At 45.5% G+C, this 26,232-nt stretch overlaps 1 protein-coding gene across 1 annotated transcript; it reads left to right on the plus strand.

The window, feature by feature from the left end:
• Positions 1 to 5,127: 5,127 nt before the first annotated feature.
• On the plus strand, positions 5,128 to 25,356 carry LOC309543513 (uncharacterized protein; the record flags this gene model as incomplete). The annotated part of the gene is made up of 5 exons (XM_082275988.1): positions 5,128 to 5,274; positions 22,060 to 22,272; positions 22,363 to 22,504; positions 23,696 to 23,892; positions 23,986 to 25,356. Exons 1-5 carry the CDS (start codon positions 5,191 to 5,193, stop codon positions 25,354 to 25,356), a joined length of 2,007 nt encoding a protein of 668 aa, XP_082132114.1. The 5' UTR covers positions 5,128 to 5,190.
• Positions 25,357 to 26,232: the final 876 nt, after the last annotated feature.

The raw sequence follows: 26,232 nt of genomic DNA on the forward strand, positions 1-26,232 counted from the left end.
CAGTCAGGGGTCCGATCTGTCTGCCGCAATGTCGCAGTCCCACAAAAAAAACGCAGATCACCGTCATTACTAGTAAAAAAAAAACAATAAAAATGACATATTGTATTGGCCTGTATATTGAAATCTTTCCCATCGTTAGTAAACGCAATAACTTTTTCGCAAACCAATCAAAATACGCTTATTGCGATTGTTTTTACCAAAAATATGTAGCAGAAAACAAATTGGCCTAAAATGTTAAAAAATTTTGATTTTTTAATTTTTTGGGGGGAATTTCATATAAATGAAAAATATTGTTATTTTTTCAAAATTGTCGCTCTTTTTTTGTTTATAGCGCAAAAAATAAAAATCCCACAGGTGATCAAATACCACCAAAAGAAAGCCCTGATTGTGAGAAAAAAAGGACGTCAATTTTATTTTGGGTACAGAGTCGCACGACCACGCAATTGTCCGTTAAAGTCACGCAGTGCCGAATCGCAAAATAGGGCCTGGTCAGGAAGGGGGTAAAATCTTCCAGGGCTTAAGTGGTTAACCTGTAATTAATAAGGCAGAAATGTCCATATACTAATTTCTACAGGGACAACTGATACCATCTATACATGGCTTGGATGTCACCCATATTACTAGGAGCTCATCAAAGTCCACTCACTTTATGGAACTTTCGAGGACCTTCATTTCAGGTGTAAGATCAAAAGTCTACCCATCATGGAGAGAGCACCACCATAGGATAAGATGGGGGAACAACTGACATGTGACTGGTTTCATTGGTATCCCAACTTCCTTAGAGACTGCCCAGCCCACAGTAGAGTACAACGCCATTAAATACCAGGCCAGGTTGTAAGGATGGCACCCAGAGAGGTGGGCAATGCCAATCAGCATTCCTGCCCCTTTTCCCTGAATAATTCCCCTGCACTATATGGATGTGAGTGTTTCCCCAATAATCACTCTCTTGACCATACATATGCCCTGATGATTATGACAATTTGTCTTTGATTCTTTTTATTCATGTATACTTTATTTTTCACAATTTTCTGATGGTGTGACATCATTATGTCCGCATGTCTAAAGCACCACGACACAAAAGAAAATTACGGCGTAAAAGATTGTCATGATGCTCATGTGTAGATGATGTCACAATGGGTGGAATACGATGCCACCTCACACACTGCCCCAAGTGACTAACAGGAAGAGTAAACAGTCCAAAAGGCAGACTAAGCCAGGGGGGGCACCCAAAGTGACAAACAAACTGGAACATGGGAGCTAACAAACACCAGACACTATCACCCAAAGAATGTACCTTACATTAAATATAAAAACAGGCCAAAGCCACCCAATATCAACACAAATATAGAGATACCATTCAAATCCAAAAGTGTAATGGTCCTAGCATCGTAGGTATAGGAGAATTACAAATTGAACTAATTTTATCCCAATAAATCTACAAACGTCGCATTGTCCTGAGGTTCACCATGCCAGAGGATGGTGACATCATCGATGAACGTGAACCAACCAATGATGTTTGTCAGGTACCTTGACAAGGCCTCATCCCCAAACACTGAGCTCTCCCATTCTTCACCATAAAGCTTAGCGTAGACCAGGGCACATTTTTGTACACCTTGCAGTACCTTGTGCTTGGCAATAACATTTCTCACCAAACATGAATTTTCCAACAAAAACAAAACTTGTATGTGCAAACAGGGTTCTAGGTCTGCAGTTGAGTGTTTATGAGATTTTTCCTGGGGCTGCAGTTCCTCGGAAATCCACAAGATGGTGATCTCACTTGTATCCAGACAGGGAGTCTCCATTGAATACAGACAGGAAGTGATGTCAGGTACAGACAGGAAGTGATGTCAGGTACAGACAGGAAGTTCCAGGTGAGAGGTGAGGCGGGAGGAAGTAGAGAGAAGACATCGCTGGAAGAAGCAGCAGAGGAGGTAATAAGATCTTATTTCCTATTTACACCCAGTAACCCCCCCGTCATGTCCGTCCTCTTCCTCCATAGTCACTGTGATGTCTTTTATCTCCAGCAGATGATGATACACACATATATAGTGTGGAAACCTAGATTAACCCCTTCAGGGGCAGAACGTTTCCCCACTTACAGGGCCGGAACATTCTCTTCATATTGGAGATAAATTCTAGTAATATGTTCCTCTAAACAAACAGCACTGACAATAAATAGACAAGACAATGACCATCCTGACTAGAGATGGGCTCGTTCGTGTTCGAGGTCGCACATGCCCGATCCCGCCAGGAAGCCAACATTGCACTCCGCTAATCACAGGCAGTGAGACATTTCCCGATCCGCAACTGCACAGATCAGTAAATGTCTCACTGCCTGTGATTAGCGGACTGCAGTGTCGGCTTCCTGGCGGGATCGGGCATGTGCAAACTCGAACTCTCCTGAGCTCATCTCTAATCCTGACCGTACATGGCCTACAAAGGGCAATTATTACACTACACAGGCAGCAAATGGGCAATCATTACAATATGCAGCCAACACAATGATGGAGTGCAGGGGTCAGGAGTATGGAACATAGAGCCCCTTACATTGCTGGTCAGGAGGAAGAAAACATTCCCCAGCCTGCCATGAAGAATATGTTCCATCATTGGTGTCAGAGGGAGGAAAATACTGAGGGGTCTCTGGGGGAAGTAGAGGAGCTGAGAGGTCTCTGGGGAAAGTAAAAGAGCTGAGGGGTCTCTGAGGGGAGTAGAGGAGCTGAGGGGTCTCTGGGGAAAGTAAAAGAGCTGAGGGGTCTCTGAGGGAAGTAGAGGAGCTGAGGGGTCTCTGGGGAAAGTAAAAGAGCTGAGGGGTCTCTGAGGGAAGTAGAGGAGCTGAGGGGTCTCTGAGGAAAGTAGAGGAGCTGAGGGGTCTCTGAGGGAAGTAGAGGAGCTGAGGGGTCTCTGAGGGAAGTAGAGGAGCTGAGAGGTCTCGGGGGGAAGTAAAGGGGCTGAGGGGTCTCTGAGGGAAGTAGAGGGGCTGAGGGGTCTCTGAGGGAAGTAGAGGAGCTGAGGGGTCTCTGGGGGAATTAGAGGAGCTGAGGGGTCTCTGGGGGAAGTAGAGGAGCTGATGGATCTCTGGGGAAGTAGAGGAGCTGAGGGGTCTCTGAGGGAAGTAGAGGAGCTGAGGGGTCTCTGAGGGAAGTAGAGGAGCTGAGAGGTCTCTGGGGAAAGTAAAAGAGTATAGAGCCCCTTACATTGCTGGTCAGGAGGAAGAAAACATTCCCCAGCATGCCATGAAGAATATGTTCCATCATTGGTGTCAGAGGGAGGAAGATTCTGTGGTACTGAGGTACAGTAAATAGAGGAGCCGAGCGGTATCTGAGGAGGTACTGAGGATCAGGGACTGTGGGGCCTCTAAAGGGAGTAGTGGAGTTCATGGGCTCTGAAGGGGTAAAGTAGCTAAAGGACTTTGAGGGAAGTGGGGTATGTAGGGCTCAGGGAGACTCTGAGGTCGGGGGGGGGGGTCCTTCTACCCGCATTTACTTCTCAGATGTCTTACCATTTCACTGGTCAAATAAAATTTTCCAACATACCAAGTTGAATGAAGAAGGGAAGATCTTCTTAGAGGAGGATTGTTTTCACAGTACTGACTTAAAGGTAGTTAGTGGGTTAGTTATTGGAGAGACAGCCCAATTCCTTCCCATGGCACAGGGACTGGCAGTGCCCGGTGCTGGAATTCAGAGCCCCAGGAACTCACTGCCACTCTGTACAATGTCCTGGATACTACACAATAATTGGCAGCCAAGAAAACAAACCCCTCCCCCAGCTGTCCTCCTCCTACCCGCCCTTGGCTGCTATTGGAGGGAATAGAACAGACTCCTCCCCCACAGCTCTCTATTCCACCAGCAGCCTCCTCCTGCTATCCAATCCAATCCGTTCTCTTACTGCAGAGAGTGACAGTGACATCACTCCTGTCAGTCAGCAGGCTGCCGGAGATTGGAGCCTTGCAGTCGGAGTTCTGGCAATTATCCAGATTAGCCGGCAACTCCGGCCAAACGTTAGCAAGTTCCCCTTCCTGGACATCATGATGACCCAACATTGACCTCACATCACTGCCTCAGAGCAAACAAGTCTCAGGAAGGATCGTATTTATCATTCCTTGTCTGCAGATCAAATACTAATCAAATCCAGTTCAGAAACCAAACAAACCCAACAGAGAAAAGGGAATTTCTGATCCGGAAGACCAAGAGAGTCCCGGAACCTTGAAAACCCAGCAAACACTAAACAGTTGAAAGTAATGTGTTTCCATGGGGGCAGTAGATTATCTCCAGCCTTTTAACCACTATACATAGTAAGCGTGGGCCAAGCTGGCCCAATCTATATTTGTCCCTAAGCTGTCAGCACATACAGTATACAGCGATGTGTTCCGGGCACAATCTCAGACTTCCCGAAACACAGGCTTGTCTAGTCTACAGCAGCGCCGCTCAGCCAATCACAGCGAGCGATGTATTCTGTTAATGAATACAAAGCCTCCTCTGATTGGCTGAGTCAGAGAGGCGGGCTGATGATGTCACAACTTCTGACTCAACCAGTCGGAACAGGCTTTGTATTCATTAATAGAATACATTGCGCGCTGTGATTGGCTGAGCGCCGTTGCTGTAGACTAAAAGTGAAGATGACGACACTTGCCTGATGAAGGGGCCCTGCGTGGCTCTGAAACTTTGATACATATTTATCATGTGACCCCGGAATGAAGCTTTGGACCCTTTCGAGGAATTCTCGGTTTGCTGATGACATTTCTTCACTTTGAGTATCCACGGTTTCCAACTTATGGTCATACAGCACCTGGCATCACTGAACTGCCGGTTATCGTCAATGTGTGCGTGGGGAACATTGCGTTTTGTTGCTGTAGATTAGATACTAGACGAGCCTGTGTTCCGGGAAGTCTGAGATCGTACCCGGAACACAGCGCGGTATATTGTATGTAGACGAAGCTATACACAGCATTTACCGCACATGCAGCAGCACTGACAGCCTAAGGACAGACATAGATTGTTTGTTTGGGCCAGATTGGCCAAAAGGAACAATGTAAAGTAATTGAAAAGCTGGAGATATCCTTCAAATGTCCAGCAACCCTCCTATTACCCCTCCCCCCTCCACATCCTATTATTGTGTGACCAATACCATCCAAATAATTCTTACTTTCATTTCCCAAAGTTATCCGTCTACAAGGAGACCTGTATAGATCAAATGAGGATGGAGGAGGACCGGAGTCACATGACTGAGAAGGTACTAAACTTCACCCTGGAGATCATCTACCTGCTGACCGGAGAGGTGAGGAGGATTCTGGGAGGTCACATGACATAACTCTTATCTCTATTAATAAAACACAGACCTGACCGGAGAGGTGAGGAGGATTCTGGGAGGTCACATGACATCACTCTTATCTCTATTAATAAAACACAGACCTGACTGGAGAGGTGAGGAGGATTCTGGGAGGTCACATGACATCACTCTTATCTCTATTAATAAAACACAGACCTGACCGGAGAGGAGAGGAGGATTCTGGGAGGTCACATGACATCACTCTTATCTCTATTAATAAAACACAGACCTGACCGGAGAGGTGAGGAGGATTCTGGGAGGTCACATGACATCACTCTTATCTCTATTAATAAAACACAGACCTGACCGGAGAGGTGAGGAGGATTCTGGGAGGTCACATGACATCACTCTTATCTCTATTAATAAAACACAGACCTGACCGGAGAGGTGAGGAGGATTCTGGGAGGTCACATGACATCACTCTTATCTCTATTAATAAAACACAGACCTGACCGGAGAGGTGAGGAGGATTCTGGGAGGTCACATGACATCACTCTTATCTCTATTAATAAAACACAGACCTGACCGGAGAGGTGAGGAGGATTCTGGGAGGTCACATGACATCACTCTTACCTCTATTAATAAAACACAGACCTGACCGGAGAGGTGAGGAGGATTCTGGGAGGTCACATGACATCACTCTTATCTCTATTAATAAAACACAGAGCTGACCGGAGAGGTGAGGAGGATTCTGGGAGGTCACATGACATCACTCTTATCTCTATTAATAAAACACAGACCTGACCGGAGAGGTGAGGAGGATTCTGGGAGGTCACATGACATCACTCTTATCTCTATTAATAAAACACAGACCTGACCGGAGAGGTGAGGAGGATTCTGGGAGGTCACATGACATCACTCTTACCTCTATTAATAAAACACAGACCTGACCGGAGAGGTGAGGGGGATTCTGGGAGGTCACATGACATCACTCTTATCTCTATTAATAAAACACAGACCTGACCGGAGAGGTGAGGAGGATTCTGGGAGGTCACATGACATCACTCTTATCTCTATTAATAAAACACAGACCTGACCGGAGAGGTGAGGAGGATTCTGGGAGGTCACATGACATCACTCTTATTTCTATTAATAAAACACAGACCTGACTGGAGAGGTGAGGAGGATTCTGGGAGGTCACATGACATCACTCTTATCTCTATTAATAAAACACAGACCTGACCGGAGAGGTGAGGAGGATTCTGGGAGGTCACATGACATCACTCTTATCTCTATTAATAAAACACAGACCTGACCGGAGAGGTGAGGAGGATTCTGGGAGGTCACATGACATCACTCTTATCTCTATTAATAAAACACAGACCTGACCGGAGAGGTGAGGGGGATTCTGGGAGGTCACATGACATCACTCTTATCTCTATTAATAAAACACAGAGCTGACCGGAGAGGTGAGGAGGATTCTGGGAGGTCACATGACCGTCAATGGTAGGTCTGTGCGGGAAAACCTCAGACCAAACAGGAATAAAAAAATTCACCATTCACTATCAACTTCCACAAAACTAAGAGGGGTATAAGAGGGGTATATGCTAATGCCAGGAGCCTAGGTAATAAAATGGATGAGTTGGAAATGTTAGTACATGAGGAGGACATAGACCTTGTGGGAATAACAGAGACTTGGTTCGACCCCTCACATGACTGGCTGGCCAATATCCAAGAGTATTCTGTGTTCCGGAAGGACAGGGTAGGAAAAAGAGGGGGAGGGGTATGTCTCTATGTCAAGAACAATGTAAGGGTGATAGAGAGGAATGACATTACGGATGGGATGAGCATGGATTTAGAAGGAGAAAAGGGGAAAGTAATTGTGGGGGTTTGCTATAGGCCACCCAACCAAGGGGAGGAGGTAGAGCTGGAATTCTTAGCACTAATGAGTAAAGTGGCAAAACTAGGATCAGTCATCATATTGGGGGACTTCAATTATCCCGACATTGACTGGGATGAGGGGACTGCACACTCACAGAAGGCCGTCTATTCACGGAAACCTTACAGGATAATTACATGTCACAGTTGGTGGATTCTCCGACTAGAGAGAATGCAGTCCTGGATCTATTGATCACTAATGACCCAGACCTAATCTCGGAGGTAGGAGTCCGGGACAACCTGGGCTCTAGCGATCACAGGATGATCACATTTAGTGTAAATAACAATATAACAAGACAAGTGGGGAACATAAGAACCCTAAACTTCAGAAGGGCAGACTTTCCAAAATTGTTCTCATTGATGGAAAGGGTAAACTGGGACCAAACCCTGGGATCCCTGACCACAGAGGAAAAATGGGAATGCTTTAGGAACATATTAACCACTTAAGCCCCGGAAGATTTGGCTGCTAAAAGACCAGGGGGTATTTTGCGATTCGGCACTGCGTGACTTTAACGGACAATTGCGCGGTCGTGCGACGCTGTACCTAAACGAATTTGACGTCCTTTTTTTCCCACAAACAGAGCTTTCTTTTGGTGGTATTTGATCACCTGTGCGATTTTTTTTGATCATGCGCTATAAACAAAAAAAGAGCGTCAATTTTGCAAAAATAACAATATTTTTCACATTTTTTTATATGAAATGCCCCAAAAAAAATGTAAAAATCAAATTTTTTTAACATTTTCGGCCAATTTGTTTTATGCCACATATGTTTGGTAAAAAAAAAATCGCAAAAAGCGTATTTTGATTGGTTTGCGCAAAAGTTATTGCGTTTACTAACAAAGGGAAAGATTTTTGTCATTTTTGGTGTTTTTTTTTTTATTGCGTAATGGCGGCGATCTGCGATTTTTCTTTTTGAGGTACTGCGACATTGCGGCGGACAGATCGGACCCTTGACTGACATTTTTGACACTTTTGGGGGGTGCCAGTGACATTACTGCAGTAATCAGTGCTATACATATGCACTGTTACTGCAAAAATGACACTGGCAGGGAAGGGGTTAACTGTATTGGAGAGGGAGGGGTTAAGTGTGTCCTAGGGGCGTGATTCTAACTGTGAAGGGACATGGCTATTGGTGTAAAAACAGAGATCAACGGTCCTACATAGTAGAAGCCTCTGATCTTCATTTTTACACCAGGGAGAATGACAGGTGGCTTGTTTACATAAGCCATCCGCCTTTCTCCCTTCACCGGAGCGATCGTGAGTGACCGGCGGACGATCGGGTCCGCCGGTCACATGCACTGACTTGTCAGTGAACGAGCCGGGGCGGGCATGCGCCTGCCCGCAATTGGCTCACAAGTCAGTGACAGGCGAGTGACGTACCCCTACGTCACTCTGCCTGGCCGGGGCTGACCGCCGCAGTATATAGTCGTGCGGCGGTCGGCAACCGGTTAAGCAAATGCATCTCGCAGTGCATTTCTATGGGAAATACATTTAGAAGAGACACAGCCAAACCTGGCTGGCTAAACCGTAGCGTTAAAAAACTTATTAGGGGGGAAAAATGGCCTTCAGGAAATATAAATCAGAGGGCACAGTATCCGCTTTCCAGCAATACAAGGAGGCAAATAAGAAAAGTAAACAAGAAATCAAAATGGCTAAAATCAACTTTGAGAGACAAATAGCGGAGGATAGTAAAAAAAACCCAAAGAAATTCTTTAAATATATCAACAGCAAAAAAACTAGGGCAGAGCATATTGCACACATAATTAACAATGATGGGAGGATGGTTACAGAGGACACTGAAAAAGCAACCGTGTCTTTACACAGGAAAAGGAGGGGTACACTGACCATGACTGTATGGAGTACACTGACCATGACTGTATGGGGTACACTGACCATGACTGTACGGAGTACACTGACCATGAATGTATGGGGTACACTGACCATGACTGTATGGGGTACACTGGCCATGACTGTATGGAGTACACTGACCATGAATGTATGGGGTACACTGACCATGAATGTATGGGGTACACTGACCATGACTGTATGGGGTACACTGGCCATGACTGTATGGAGTACACTGACCATGACTGTATGGGGTACACTGACCATGACTGTATGGGGTACACTGACCATGACTGTATGGGGTACACTGACCATGACTGTATGGGGTACACTGACCATGACTGTATGGGGTACACTGACCATGACTGTACGGAGTACACTGACCATGAATGTATGGGGTACACTGACCATGAATGTATGGGGTACACTGACCATGACTGTATGGGGTACACTGGCCATGACTGTATGGAGTACACTGACCATGACTGTATGGGGTACACTGACCATGACTGTATGGGGTACACTGACCATGACTGTATGGGGTACACTGACCATGAATGTATGGGGTACACTGACCATAACTGTATGGTTAGTAGTAATACACAGGACTTGCCGCTATGGCTAACAGAGGGTAAAATCAGGGAAAGGCTGGATAAAATTAGCACAAACAAATCACCAGGCCCGGATGGCGTACATCCGAGAGTACTCAAAGAACTCAGTAAGGTTATATCTAGACCACTGTTCCTGATCTTTGCTGACAGTATTATGACAGGAGATGTACCAGGGGATTGGAAGAAAGCTAACGTGATTCCGATATTCAAAAAAGGGTCAGAGGCATATACCGGGAAATTATAGGCCTGTCAGTCTGACATCAGTAGTATGTAAACTTCTGGAGGGGATGATAAGGGACTATATCGTAGAGTTTGCTAAAGACAACAACATCATCAGCAGTAATCAGCACGGGTTTACAAATGGGCGTTCTTGTCAAACCAATCTCTTAACATTCTACGAGGAGGTGAGCTGTTAGCTAGATAGGGGCAGACCAGTGGATGTGGTGTACCTGGATAGGGGCAGACCAGTGGATGTGGTGTACCTAGATAGGGGCAGACCAGTGGATGTGGTGTACCTGGATAGGGGCAGACCAGTGGATGTGGTGTACCTGGATAGGGGGAGACCAGTGGATGTGGTGTACCTGGATAGGGGGGAGACCAGTGGATGTGGTGTACCTGGATAGGGGAGACCAGTGGATGTGGTGTACCTGGATAGGGGGAGACCAGTGGATGTGGTGTACCTGGATAGGGGGAGACCAGTGGATGTGGTGTACCTAGATAGGGGCAGACCAGTGGATGTGGTGTACCTAGATAGGGGCAGACCAGTGGATGTGGTGTACCTAGATAGGGGCAGACCAGTGGATGTGGTGTACCTAGATAGGGGCAGACCAGTGGATGTGGTGTACCTAGATAGGGGCAGACCAGTGGATGTGGTGTACCTGGATAGGGGCAGACCAGTGGATGTGGTGTACTTGGATTTCGCTAAGGCGTTTGATACAGTTCCCCACAAGCGCTTAATTTATAAAATAAGGTCTGCAGGCATCAACTGCAGGGTTTGCTCTTGGATACGGAATTGGCTAAAAGGGGCGTGTCCAAAGGGTGGTAATAAACAGCGCATACTCAGACTGGTCTGAGGTTGTAAGCGGGGTGCCCCAGGGCTCAGTCCTGGGACCAACCTTGTTCAATTTATTCATAAACAGCATTGAGGACGGGATCAGGAGTGCGTTATCAGTTTTTGCAGATGACACAAAATTGGGCAGGGCAATAACTGCACAGCATGAAGCAGATATCCTACAGAATGACCTGGACAAAATTACGGAGTGGGCAACGACATGGCAAATGAGGTTTAATGTAGAGAAGTGTAAGGTTTTACACTTGGGGACTAAAAACATAAAAACACAATACACGTTAGGAGGGGAACCCTTGGGGGAATCAAAAATGGAGAAGGATCTGGGAGTCTTGGTTGATGATAGATTAGGCAATAGCATGCAATGTCAAGCGGCAGCTGCCAAAGCCAACAGAATATTAGCATGCATAAAGAAAGGGATGTATTCCAGAGATAAGTCTATAATCCTTCCACTTTATAAAACTCTGGTCCGACCGCATCTGGAGTATTCTGTCCAGTTCTGGTCGCCAGTCCTCAGGAGGGATGTGTTGGAGCTGGAGAGAGTCCAGAGAAGGGCAACTAAACTAATTAGGGGATTGGAGGACCTTAATTATGAAGAGCGCTTACAAGCGCTTGATTTATTCTCCCTGGAGAAGAGACGTCTGAGGGGGGACATGATAGCAATTTATAAATACCTCAATGGGGATCTCAGCCTAGAAAAAAAGCTGTTTAGTCGGAAGGATTGCATGAGGACTCGAGGGCATACAATGCGATTAGAGGAGAAGCGTTTTAACCTCAGGCAACGTGGGGGGTTCTTTACTGTTAGGGCTACAAGATTGTGGAATTCTCTACCACAAGAGGTGGTTTCTGCGGGAAGTATGGTGACTTTTAAAAGACTCTTAGACGTACATCTCAAGGATCAGAACATTCAGGGGTATGCGAGATGATTACAGCCACACACACCTACACAGGGGGAACTCCGCCCACACACACCTACACAGAGGGGAACTGGATGGACTATTGTCTTTATTCAACCTCAACTACTATGTACATGACATCACTATTATCTTTATTAATAAAACACAGATCTGACCGGAGAGGTGAGGGGGATTCTGGGAGGTCACATGACATCACTCTTATCTCTTTTAACCACTTCAGCCCCGGAAGATTTGGCTGCTCAAAGACCAGGTCCTATTTTGCGATTCAGCACTGTGTGACTTTAACGGACAATTGCGCGGTCATACGATGCTGTGCCTAAATGAAATTGACGTCCTTTTTTTCCCCACAAACAGAGCTTTCTTTTGGTGGTATTTGATCACCTGTGCAATCTTAATTTTTTGTGCTATAAACATTTTAACAAAATGTTAAACAACAATTTAAAAAAAATAATATTTTTCACACATTTTTTATATGAAATTCTCAAAAAAAATGTAAAAATCAAAAATTTTTAACACTTTAGGCCAATATGTTTTCTGCTACATATTTTTGGTTAAAAAAAAATCGCAATAAGTGCGCATGCGCGCGGCGCCCAGCGCGGACATGATCTGACGGAGCACCGAACGCTACCAGCTATCCCCGGCTCACAATCAGCTTTCATCCCAGCGGATCTCGGCTCCCTCGGCGGGAGCCGACAGCATGCAGTGGAGGGCACCGGGACCAGTTAAAATGAACCCCGCGAGATTGTCTATGATGCACAAATCAGCAAAGCCTGCTAGGCCCCCACACCAGGCCTCCCCGCCCAAGATGGCGACCAGCCAGAAAGGCCGGAGTTATGCCGTGGCCCTGTCAAAGAAGGTCCCCATGCCGGAGGAGACCCCTGCTCAGCAGACCACGCATGTTAGCCCACCCCCGGACCCATTTTCCTCCCAATCTCAGGATGAGTTTCCCTTGGCGCAGGTTGGCAGGACCCCTCAATTTTCCCCGGCTTCCCCATACAGGGCGGAGGGCCCAGATGAGGCCGGCTCTCTGGCCTCCTCTATGGACAGGCAAATGGCCGACCTTGCCAGCTCCCTTATGGATTCACATCCGCAGCCACCCACCCCTCCAGCGGCCTACTCTGGGGATGCGGCCCATTTAGCCCGCTTCTCGGCCCTGTTACAGCAGGAACTGTCTAAGGCCTGCACTATCATCACAGAGCAGATGAGGGGGGATTTCAATGCCATAGGCAACAGGCTGGACACAATTGAATCCAAAATGAACACTACTGTTAAAGTGGTCAAACATAATTCTTCAGTGATTTACTCCCTACAAGACCAGTTAGATACCACCAAAGCCAAAATTGAGGACCCGGAGAATTGGTCCAGGAGGTATAATTTCCGCATAAGGGAACTCCCAGAGTCCGTCTCAGATTTGGAGGGCTCTGTACATGCCTTAATGAAGAAACTGATCCCGGATATCTCTTCTCATCACATGGAAATAGACAGGGCGCATAGGGCCCTGACTGCCCCCAGACAGGATACCGCCAACGCCAAAATTGAGGACCTGGAGAATAGGTCCAGGAGGTATAATTTCCGCATAAGTTGACTTCCAGAGTCCGTCTCAGATTTGGAGGGCTCTATACATGCCTTAATGAAGGAACTGATCCCGGATATCTCTTCTCATCACATGTAAATAGACAGGGCGCATAGGGCCCTGACTGCCCCCAGACAGGATACCGCCAACGCCAAAATTGAGGACCCGGAGAATAGGTCCAGGAGGTATAATTTCCGCATAAGGGGACTCCCAGAGTCCGTCTCAGATTCGGAGGGCTCTGTACATGCCTTAATGAAGGAACTGATCCCGGATATCTCTTCTCATCACATGGAAATAGACAGGGCGCATAGGGCCCTGACTGCCCCCAGACAGGACAGCCTGCCACAGGATGTTATAGTCAAGCCACACTTCTACAGGATAAAGGAGAAGGTCATGTATGCAGCCAGAAATCTCGAGGACCTCACAGGATCATAAAATTCAAATCTTTGCTGATATTTCCCCCTTGACCATCCAGAAGAGACGCTCTTTGAAACCTCTCCTGCTACGCTTAACAGAGCATCAAATTAAGTATTGCTGGTCTTTCTCTTTTCGCTTATCTTTTACCTTTAAGGGCAAGTCTCACTCGTTCTGTAATTTTAGGGATGGCGAGGAAGTCCTGCTGGCCTTGGGCCTGATATCCAGAGAAGCTTCCTCTCCCCCTCCTTCTGCATCGCCACATCACCGAGAACGACTGATATCCCCGGTCCCACAAATCCAGAGCCTCCAACGCTAAGAAATCATCCGCGTCCAAAGGTCACTTTGGATGAACTGCTGGAACTTTGCTGCTGTTTTTCCATTTTTTGTTGGTCTCTTTCCCCTTGCTTGGCCCAACCACTGTTTCCCCCCTCTCCAAGAGGTGGACGGATGGTCCCTGCCTGGGCCCTGGGGCGGCTTGTTGTTTGTGTTGCCGGCACCTGGGAGAGTTCTCCCACTGGGCTGCTTTTTGCCCATCCTCAACTAGACTGCTGACTTGTGTTTTTTCCTTGTATATTGCTGTCCATTATGCTGCATGTTTCTGCCCTCCTGATGGCTGCTTTTCGTCCCCCTAGTCTGCCACCGGCGAACGTGGCAGGCGGGGGGTCGAGTGGCACCCGTAGATGTTGTGCACCCGCTGTTTCCCTTTCCATTGCCAGGAGCTGGGGATGCTGGTGCGTAGACGTATGCCACTTCCTAATCTGATCGCCTTCCCCCTTATGGAGGACCTCAAGTCACTCCCTGTGTCTTAGGCCCATCTGGGGCTCATGGACACTTTTCTTGTCTGTATATTATGTGCTAACTCTAAGACATTTTTGTTCTAGTTTCTGTCTCTTCTCTTTTCTGTACCTTTCTCTTTTTCTTCAGGAGTGAAGCCCTCTATGATTTCGGACATTCTGGACCAGGGTCGTTGCCGAAGATGGGCGGAGGATCCTCCGGTCACATTTACTGCATTCTAATGATTTTATGGATGTCTGGAGGAACATGCACCCCTCTACGCGGGACTTCACCCATTATTCTTCAGTTCATAAAACATATTCTTGCATCGACCACTTATTTACCCTCTCCTCACAGTTACCATCCATATTGAAGTCCCAGATTTTGGATGCGTCCTGGTCCGATCACTCGCCGGTCCAACTGATTGTCCGGTCACTGGATACTAGGAGGGGCCCATTCTCGTGGAGACTTAATGCCTCGCTCTTGAACGACCCGGTCATATTCTCTGAGGTGGAAACTGCGATTCGCCAGTTCTTTCAGGATAATGACACCAACCCAAGTAATAATTGGTGGCCCATAAAACCACCATCAGAGGTAAATTGATTCAGTTGGCGGCGCGGTCCAAACGTATCCACACACAGACGATTTTAGAGCAGGAAGAGGCCCTTCGTCTGCTTCAACTGGAACAGAAACAACATCCTCAGAGGGACATCAGACATAAAATAGATGCAGAGCGAACGGCCCTTAATCTTACCCTAACCACCAAAGTGGAAAAGTACCTCCGCTGGTCCCGCCATCGATTCTGTAGTCTGGGGGGATAAACCTTCCACTCTTTTGGCTAGAAAACTGAATCCTTACCCGTATACTCCTGTGCTTTCCCGATTGCGTCTCCGCTCCGGCAAGTTATCCCAAAACCCGGATCTAATCGTGTGCGAATTTCATGATTATTACTCACGGATCTATGCTTCCCTGACACCACTGCTCCCCAATAGAGTGGAGGACTTTCTTAGGGACATTCCTCTCCCCCAAATACATACGGACCATGTCACCCCTCTTGATGCGGAATTCACTGAGGGGGAGGTACGGGCGGCTATTAAATCCCTAAATCCTTCTAGGGCACCGGGCCCGGATGGGTTCTCGGGCCATTACTACAAAAAGTATCTTGAACTGCTAGACCCTCAATTGTGTGCCTTCTTTCATCACCTCCGGGGGGGGGGGGGGGAGGGTCCCTGCCGGCCTGTGAAAATGAGGCCTACATTAATGTGCTTCCAAAACCGAATAAGGACCATAGTGATTGCTCCAGTTATTGCCCGATTTCCATTATTAATGTGGATCTTAAGCTGATGACAAAAATCCTGGCCACCCGGTTGCACCTCTTCCTGGCCCGATACATTAATCCGGACCAGGTGGGTTTTGTGCCTCGGAAGCAAACAAGGAAAAGAGCCGCTCAGGTGCAAGTTAAAATCCCGGTGCAGGTCGGATCCGCCGTCCAAGCACAGAAACTTCCAAAAGATAGAGACTGCACTCAAGGTGTTTTAAGATGAAAACAATCAAACTCCTTTATTCTTCATAGATACAGCAGACAGACAGTACAATGCACGAACAGACGTGTCGGGTTGACGCGTTTCACGATGTAGATCGGTTACTCATAACCACACACGATGAGACTGTGGATGCTGGCAAGCATTTGTAGATAAACCAAGGAGGTGGTGGCCAGGAAATGTAATCACACACACCTTGAGTTAATTGATGGGAAGACAGGTGCGAGTCCAGCAATCCACAATCCCATAGTGAAGACAATTGATTACAAAAAACTCCCACCTTCCATGGGGAAGGGGAGGTGTGAATACAAACAATATAAAATCATATGATAAACATAGTCAAAGCGTGGGAAGAAACAGGCTATATGTGAAAAAGTAACAACATAGAAATATTATATTCCTATTATTTGACCTCTGGTGGCAAAAAAAGATACATGCATAAAAAAACCGGGAACGTTGAAAAAATCTCTCAGATTTATCGGTGGCTGTGTAGAGCCTACATGATGTGGAGGAGAGAACACACCGATATATATGCAGATATTAATCCTGTCAAAAAACGACACCCGTGCATGGGCAGGAACACATTGGACCAAAAAAAAAGTTAGGGAAATCCCGAACATTGTGTGAGAAAAAGTGAAAGAAAAATGTTAAAAATATATAGTTGTATGGATGGAAAGGCAAAATGTATATAGGTATGGAGGACATGTGTGAATATATAAAAAATGTATATATATGAAGGAACGTGTAGTGAAAAAATAAATAATGAATAAATAAATAAAAGTGATTGGTAAGTAGAAAAAATATACAAAAATTGCATCAACCAGGTGTATGTTATCGTGGAATTATTAGTAAGATATAAAGGACCTGGTCAATGTGTACGTGACATATGCAATAGTGAATTGATGCAAAAAACAGAATGAACGGGAATAAAGAGTGAAATACATTAGTGTGTAGATGTGAATGAATAAAAAAATGGAGAAATTACACCAGAGGACAAGCACTTAAAAAGCCTGTAAATTCCATTTGTAAGTATTATCTAAACTGGCACCGATCTCTGATGTATAAGATTTGATAATAGATGTCGGCAAAAGATGCAGATCAAATCACAATCGTAGAGAAAATATATATAAGAAAATTTAATCACATCTCTATCTCTCCACGATAGTATATCTAAAAGATGTATATAATATATATCTATATATATGTTTAAATGTACTCATAATACATAAAAAAGTTTTTTAATCAAATGTATGTGGATAAATATAATATATAATGTGAAAAAATAATAATAAACCTATATCGGTTATGGAACCAATATAGAGTACACTGTATATATAGATATCGATAACATAAAGAGATCGGTGCCAGAAAATAGGAAGACCCCCTCTTCCAGATGATCAATTATTAAAGTCTAAAATACAACAATTTAGCACTCAGACAGCCTACAAAATACAACAATTTAACACTCAGATAGCATAGTGGCCCCAAAAGATGTACCAATTGATAAATGATAGTACATGACTATGGGTAAAGTGACTAGTGCAAAACTGGAAATACACCCAGAAAAGAAGCAAGAAAACGAGAAAACGAGAGAAGAGAGCTCCAAAGAACTCCAAAAAACCCCCCAGAAAAACATGCGGATGATTGAATAGAGAACAGAAGAGCATATTAAAGGGAGCCAGGAAAGTCCAATAGAGGAAGGAAAACAGAACCCATGAGAACTGTACTGAACTTCCAAGCTGTAGAGACGTGCACTGTAGAATATTCAAAAATATTTCAAAAATATAAATCACTATATATACACAGACCATGAGGATGTGGGAACAACTCTTTAGAGGGAGGTTCACTCATAAAAGTGAGTGACGTCCCACTCAAAGTTGAGTCCCTGCGGTATGCGAGTTTGGAGTCTAAATATCCAAGAAACCTCTTTTTTACAAAGTAAATGAAAAACATCCCCACCTCTAATCGGTTTAGTGATGCGATCTATAACTTGGACCTGTACTAAAGAGGCATCTCCTCCGTGGTCATTGTTGAAGTGGCGTGGTTTATCTACAAATGCTTGCCAGTATCCACAGTCTCATTGTGTGTGGTTATGAGTAAGCGATCTACATCGTGAAACGCGTCAACCCGACACGTCTGTTCGTGCATTGTACTGTCTGTCTGCTGTATCTATGAAGAACCAGAGGTCTTAAAATCAAATAACCTAAGACTATTTTTACCCTTATTCGATTTTAAGTCCTCTGGTCGCCTGTTACATGTTGTGTATGTCTTAATGAGGACAACCTGTTCCTTTGCCCTCATTTTTAATTTGGTTGCATTCAATAAATATTGTTCTTTTAATATTGTGAGTCGCTATGATTCATTTCATGATGTGCCTTAGAAAGTCCAGTTATATGTTTTTGTGAAGAACCAGTTGTGGTTTGGTCCTCCAACCCACAATTCTCCACAATTTCTCTTTTTTCCTATACAATTTGGATGACGGCACAAGTTGGGTAGTTCATTTTCTTTAATACTACATGTTCCTTATATTGCGCAAGTATGACTTTGGGCCCCACTTCCTGACAGTATTGAGCGCCTTCTATGCTACCTCAACTGCCCAAGTGGTGGTCAAGGGTTTTTGCTCTCCTGGATTGAACATTTGGAGGGGTACCAGGCAGGGTTGCCCTCTCTCCCCCCTACTGTTTATCCTGGCCCTCGAGCCCTTAGCCATCAAACTCAGGCATCACCCAGACATCAAAGGGATTCAATGTGGGGGGTGGAACATAAATGTGCCTTATTTGCGGACGATCTTCTTTTGCTGCTGTCGTCCCCCATCACGTCCCTGCCGAACCTTTACCGTGTCCTTAAAGGTTTTACACTTATATCGGGGCTCTCTGTCAATCACTCAAAATCGGAAGCGCTTAGTCTAAATCTTGACACCGCAACACTGACCGCCGTACACAATAGTTTCCCCTTTACGTGGCAGGACAGTGCCCTCCCTTACCTGGGTATTTATCCGACCCCAACAATAGATAGGTTGTATCAAGTCAACTATCCTCCTTTGTTCAGAACTATGCTACAGGATGTTCAGAGGTGGAAGAGGACCCCTCCCCCCTCGTGGTTTGGCAGACTGTACATGTTAAAAATTAATCTGTTGCCGAGGTTGCTTTATTTTTTCCGCACTCTTCCTATAGCTGTCAAGTTGTCCGAGTTGAGGTCCTTCCAATCTAAACTGTTACATTTTGTGTGGGGGGAAAAGGAGACGAGGGTGAACAGGAGCACGCTGTTCCCGCCTTAATCAAGAGGTGGCCTGGGAGCGCCCGATTTGGTGAAATATTTCTATGCTGCGCAGCTTGGCTCCATTAATTTGCTTCCATTCCTCCCACTGGTCCACATGGATGCATATTGAGTCCTCACCTGATCAGTCTGCACCTATCAGCCACTTAATGTGGTTAAGGCAAAGGGACAGACCGGCCATCGTGTGTCCCACCACTTCCTTTTCCCTAAGTCTCTGGGATAAACTATCAAAAGTCCAAGGCTTCAAGTCACCACATGCCCCTCTGGCTCCGATAGCGGGCAATCCTGCTTTCACCCCTGGTCTCCAACCCCTTCATTTTGCATGGTGGACTAACAAGGGACTTATTCACATTGCTGATTGCTGTGACAATAGGGGCATTATTCCTAAAGCTTACCTGCAAGAAAAATATGGTCTCCCCAATTCCGAAATTCTATCGTTATGTGCAAATTGCCCACTTTCTACAGTCCTTACAGTCCCTCTCAGATCTTGCTACTTCTACCCCCATGGAATATTTATGTAGGTCTTATGACAAGCACACTGGGCACATCTCGAAAATGTATGGCATCCTCACTTCCTCTCCTACCAAGTTGTTTTATATGCGGAAGTGGGAACAAGACCTTCAATCTGAACATGATCTTGAGGAATGGCATCAGATGGCCCAGGGCGCTTCCAAATCATTTATAAATACCTCTGTGAGCCAACTATAAGGTGTTGATGAGATGGTATATGGTACCGAAGAGAATAGCAGCTTACGTTCAGGGGGCTCCGGCTACTTGCTTTCGGGGTTGTGGCATGCAGGGTACAATGTTGCATACATGGTGGGCCTACCCTAAGGTCAAGAGGTTCTGGATCCGGGTTTACAATTTTAATTACTCATTAACGTAAGTCAATCTACCCAAGTCCCCCGAACAGGCCTTACTTGGGCATTCTACGGTGAAGGTCCCACGTAAGGCCATGAAACTCGTGGGGTTTATCTTCACGGCAGCTAGATTGGCGGTGGCTCCGTCATGGAGGTCTCCGACCATTGCGTTCGAGCTTGTAAAACACAAACTCAATTGGATAATGGTTAACGAACGCCTGTCTGCTACTCGTTCCGACAGGTGGGCTCAATTTGACAACATTTGGGAACCCTGGATCCAGTATCTGTCTGCTTCATTGTAGCCCAGCTGGACTTGAGCCCTCTGGGCGTGACTGTCTAAATGAGGGGTTTGCTCCAGGACTTCTCTTCTCTTTTTTCTTCTTTTCTTTCTCTTTCTTTTCTGTTCTGCTATTCGATTCTCTGCTCCTTTTGCTTTTCTGTTTTCTTTTCATCTTTCATGATCATTGTATCATAGCCATTTTGGGGCTGGTGGTTGGGGACCCCCAGGTGGTTCTGGTTGTGGCACTCATTTCTCCACCCTACGGCCCCGTGGTGGTTGAGGTGGGGGGGGGGGGGGGCGACACGCACCCACCGGGGTGCAGGAGCGGCGATCGCCATGTTGGTGCCCGAACGATCATAGCCTTGAGCTACTCCCCTGGAGGGGTGGTTTTCTTGCTCACAGCCATGTTGTGGACTCTGCTGCCTGCTCCTCATGTACGCTTTCTTTCATATGTTCCATGTGTATGGGGTTCCCCCTTTATGGCTTATGTCTTTCTTCTGCTATTTGCCTTGTTTGACACTTTGTTATTTTGTTTCGTGTTTGATTTGAAAACTTTAATAAAAATTATTGAAACGAAAAAAAAAATCGTAATAAGCGTATTTTGATTGGTTTGCGCAAAAGTTATCGCGTTTACTAATTACGGGAAAGATTTATGTCATTTTTATTGTTTTCTTTTTTTCTAGTAATGGCGGCGATCTGCGATTTTTTTTTTTTTTTCTTTTTGCAGGACTGCGACATTGAGGCGGACAGATCGGACCCCTGACTGACATTTTTGACACTTTTGGGGTTACCAGTGACATTACTACAGTAATCAGTGCTATACATATGCACTGTTACTGTAAAAATGACACTGGCGGGGAAGGGGTTAACTTTATTGGTGATCAAGGGGTTAAGTGTGTCCCTAGGGGCGTAATTCTAACTGTTAGGGGGCGTGGCTAGTGAAGTAACCACAGAGACATGCGATCCTATATAGCAGGATCACATAGCCTCTGTGCTTACTTCAGGGAGAATGACAGACGGTTGTGTTTACATCAACCGCCTTCCTTTCTCCCTCTGCTGCGGGAGATCAGGAGTGGCCGGCGTCCATCGGAGCCGCCGGTCCCACGCGCTGGCTAGGCAGGGAACGAGCGGGGGCAGGAACGCGGCATGGCCGGCGCGCACTCGACCCCTACAGGCTTTTTGGCAAGTGACGTCACTTTGCCTGTAAGCGGCTAAGTGCCATAGTAAATAGTCGTTAGGTGATCAGCAAGTGGTTAATAAAATACAGACCTGACCAGTGAGGTGAGGAGGATTCTGGGAGGTCACATGACATCCCTCTTATCTCTATTAATAAACACAGACCTGACCGGAGAGGTGAGGAGGATTCTGGGAGGTCACATGACATCACTCTTATCTCTATTAATAAACACAGACCTGACCGGAGAGGTGAGGAGGATTCTGGGAGGTCACATGACATCACTCTTATCTCTATTAATAAACACAGACCTGACTGGAGAGGTGAGGAGGATTCTGGGAGGTCACATGACATCACTCTTATCTCTATTAATAAACACAGACCTGACCGGAGAGGTGAGGAGGATTCTGGGAGGTCACATGACATCACTCTTATCTCTATTAATAAAACACAGACCTGACCGGAGAGGTGAGGAGGATTCTGGGATTCTAACATGATATTCCTATTGGTTCTCCAATACAGAGATTTCCTCTGGTGAAGTCAGGTGATCATATGACCATCACAGTGCCTCCATGTGACTCCCTAAAACCTGAGAGACACAACATGGAGAAGATTCTAGAAGTCACCAAGAAGATGATGGAGCTGCTGACAGGAGAGGTGAGCGGTGCTGGGAATTCTGGGACATTATCCAGTAACAGACAAGGGATGTGTCCGGAACATGGACTTGTGGAGGCGGTGAGTGGATTTTTTTTTTTTTTACAAAATATATTATCACAAAATTAACCCTTTTTGCAAGTGATCTTTTATATAATTTTCTTGGTTTAGGGTGAAGATCGGATAGATATAAAAGTTGAGGTTAAAGCAGAAGAAGAAGAGACGTATGTGAGAGATGATCAGCAGTCTATGGAGGAGGATGGAATAACGGGGACATTTATAGAGGAGGACACTCCTACAGAGATCAGCACAGGTGGGTCATTAACACTAAATACATTCCTCCACCCATACTGCTCACTGATTGGTCCAGAGTAGGGCGGGGACTGGGTGATATCAGCCTGTAATCCCCTGGTCACTTTCCTGAGCTGTGTTCCCCATCCTGTATTCCTGTATTTCTCTCGGATAATCTTCCTTCTCTGTGCTGCAGACACAATTTATGTCTCTAGACTGGATTTATGGAGATTCTGGGGTTCAGCTGGCAGCAAAATGTTCATTTTCACCATAGGCATTGATTGACCAGCGGTTTTCTGCCCCATGCCCGGGTCTAGTAAGATCTCTGACAGAACAATTCTCCCGGGGTTACTTCCTCTGTTCTCTTCTTGCTGTGCCGGGTGGATGGATATGTCTGTATAGTCTCAGACCCAAGTCACTGAGAGCAGTCTCAGGAGATGGGAGGCAGCGGTGTGGGACCTCTGCAACTTGTCTCATGTGAACATTTAATCTTCCACTGATTACTGAATACCAATATTATGAGTCCTGACCCCTGCACTATGTACTCTATGTTGTACATTACATCATTCTGATACTGTATAGTCCTAACTTTTGTATTCTATATAATAAGTTGTACATTACATAGGCATTGCTTCTTTTACACCTATTTTCTACCAGCTGGACATTTTATATCTGATGATTTGATTGGAGGACAGACTTTTACATGTTGATAATAATGTGATAACATCCTCCAACTTTGGAACCTTAAACAGAAAGTGATAATGAGGGAGGAGTCAGTAACCCAATGATGGTGGTCTTCAGGATCAGTCCAGTCTTCATCTTGGTTGTTCTCCCCCCATCCTCACTCTCTGACCTCTGGTGGGGCTCAGCCCTGCTGTTATTCATGACTAAATCATGGACTAAATAAGGAAGTGCAGGACTTCTTGTGTTGGGAAGATGGCAATGAGTGATAGAGGGGGAGGGGACACTCGTCCTATAATCCCCTCATCACTGTCACTCCTATAAAAGACAGTTCTCGTTGTTTCCTCACTCTCTGACTAAGGTCCATGAATAAAGAAATGAACTGGTAGGAGATCAGAGGCCCATTTACTAGTTACCTTGAGGGGGTAACTGTAAGATCCTCAGAGACAAAGCTGCCTGATGTGGGCGGAGTCCTGGTTTAGGGGAACCAATCTGCTGATGTCTAGTAATAATCTTTACATTTCTATTTTAGTAGATGGACGAGAGATGAAGAAAACCTCAGAGGATTGTCTCACTTTGTCTCCAGACTGTAAAGTAGAAGATGAGGACATCACACAGTATAGTCCAGGAGAAAACCCGGCTACCTCAAATGTCCATCCGGCATCACACAGTGTAGATGGACCATCGTATTCCTCTTATCCTGGGGAACCTCAGACTGTGATGGACAGTGTGGGACCATCGTATTCCTCTTATCCTGAGGAACCTCAGACTGTGAGGGACAGTGCCGGACCATCGTATTCCTCTTATCCTGAGGAACCTCAGACTGTGAGGGACAGTGCCGGACCATCATATTCCTCTTATCCAGAGGAACCTCAGACTGCGAGGGACAGTGCCGTCCTTCCAACAGATAAGAGGTTTCCCTGTACTGAGTGCGGGAAGTGTTTCCATTCTAAATCCAAACTTAGTATTCATAAACGATCCCACACGGGAGAGAAGCCATATTCCTGTCCTGAGTGCGGGAAATGTTTTACAGAGAAGTCCAGTCTTGACAAACATAAGAGGTCTCACACTGGAGAGAAGCCATATTCCTGTCCTGAGTGCAGAAAATGTTTTTCAAGGAAATCCATTCTTTCCATTCATCGGAGATTGCACATGGGTGAGAAACCATATTCCTGTCCTGAGTGCGGAAAATGTTTTTCAGACAAGTCCAATCTTTACACACATCAGAGATCTCACACGGGGGAGAAGCCATATTCCTGTCCTGAGTGTGGAAAATGTTTTTCAGTGAAGTCTAATCTTAACAGACATCAAAGATTTCACACGGGGGAGAAGCCACTTTCCTGTTCTGAGTGCGGGAAATGTTTTTCAGAGAAGTCTCATCTTTACAGACATCAGAGATCTCACACAGGAGAAAAGCAACTTTCCTGTCCTGAGTGTGGGAAATGTTTTTCACAGAAGTTTGACCTTTACATACATCAGAGATCTCACATGGGGGAGAAGCCGTATTCCTGTCCTGAATGTGGAAAATGCTTTTCACGAAAGTCACATCTTTACACACATCAGAGATCTCACACGGGGGAGAAGCCACTTTCCTGTTCTGAGTGTGGGAAATGTTTTTCACAGAAGTATAATCTTTACAGACATCAAAGATCTCACATGGGGGAGAAGCCGTATTCCTGTCCTGAGTGCGAGAAATGTTTTTCACAGAAGTCCCATCTTTACAAACATCAAAGATCTCACACGGGGGTGAAGCCGCATTCCTGTCCTCAGTGTGGGAAATGTTTTTCACAGAAGTCCAATCTTTATAAACATCAACGATCTCACACAGGGGAGAAGCCGTATTCCTGTCCTGAGTGTGAGAAATGTTTTGCACAGAAGTCCCATCTTTACAAACATCAAAGATCTCACACAGGGGAGAAGCCGTATTCCTGTCCTCAGTGTGGGAAATGTTTTTCACAGAAGTCTAATCTTTACACACATCAGAGATCTCACACAGGGGAGAAGCCGTATTCCTGCCCTGAGTGTGGGAAATGTTTTTCACAGAAGTCCGATCTTTACAAACATCAGAGATCTCACACGGGGGAGAAGCCATATTTCTGTGCTGAGTGTGGGAAATTGTTTTCACAGAAGTCCAGTCTTTCCAGACATCAGAGATCTCACACGGGGGAGAAGCCACTTTCCTGTCCTGAGTGAGGGAATGTACATCAGGGATCCCACACAACCCTCACGGTGTATTAGTGCCTTGAGTGCGGGAAATGTCTTCTATATGAATGTTGGTGGACATGTGAGGAAGAAGCACCCCCTGATATACACCTCAGATATACTTCATGGCTGATCTTCATCATTTAAGAAACACTTCATAAGGAGATCAGAGATCACCAGAGACATGGATGAAGTGTTGTCCCGTGTTGGCCATTGATAGCAGGAGAAAAATAAAAATTGAGTCATTACCTTTCATTGGCTGAGTACATTTTGTGGTGTGAAGTATTGAAACCACGTAAAGGCCAATTTTTATTTTTATTTGACAATTGTAACAAGCATTAATCCGGCCATCATGAACACATATATATTCAGCGCTCAGTTACCCTAAAATATTATGTATACAAATAAACCCCGACAGCCGGATAAACTTATCCCCCCAGACAGGTAAGATAAAACAGAAACATACACTGCCTGAACAAACAAAAAGTCGCCACCTGGAATTAACTAAGCAACTAACTAAACTAAGCATCCTATTGGATAATTACTGCATGTGCCCAAAGAATGAGGTCAGCTGACTACCTGAATATACTGAATGACCAGGTTGTAATGGAACCGCTACCCACACTGTACTTGTGGAATTCCGTCAGTATACGACTTCCTCCCAGTCGTGAACATAGATATCAGATTTTCCAGCCGCCCCATACAAAACTACCCGACAACTTAGCTTGTACAAGTTTTGGAACCTTCTCCTTTATTGAACAGTTTTGCACTCAATTTATACACACATGAGCACATCCCCCTCCTGATCAGATGCCTGATTACATTATCATATGCAGATGAAATTGTATACGGAAATAGAATTAACCT

Source organism: Pelophylax lessonae, assembly GCF_965119305.1.
Source record: "Pelophylax lessonae genome assembly, contig: HAP1_SCAFFOLD_151, whole genome shotgun sequence".
NCBI classification, from domain to species: Eukaryota; Metazoa; Chordata; class Amphibia; order Anura; family Ranidae; genus Pelophylax; species Pelophylax lessonae.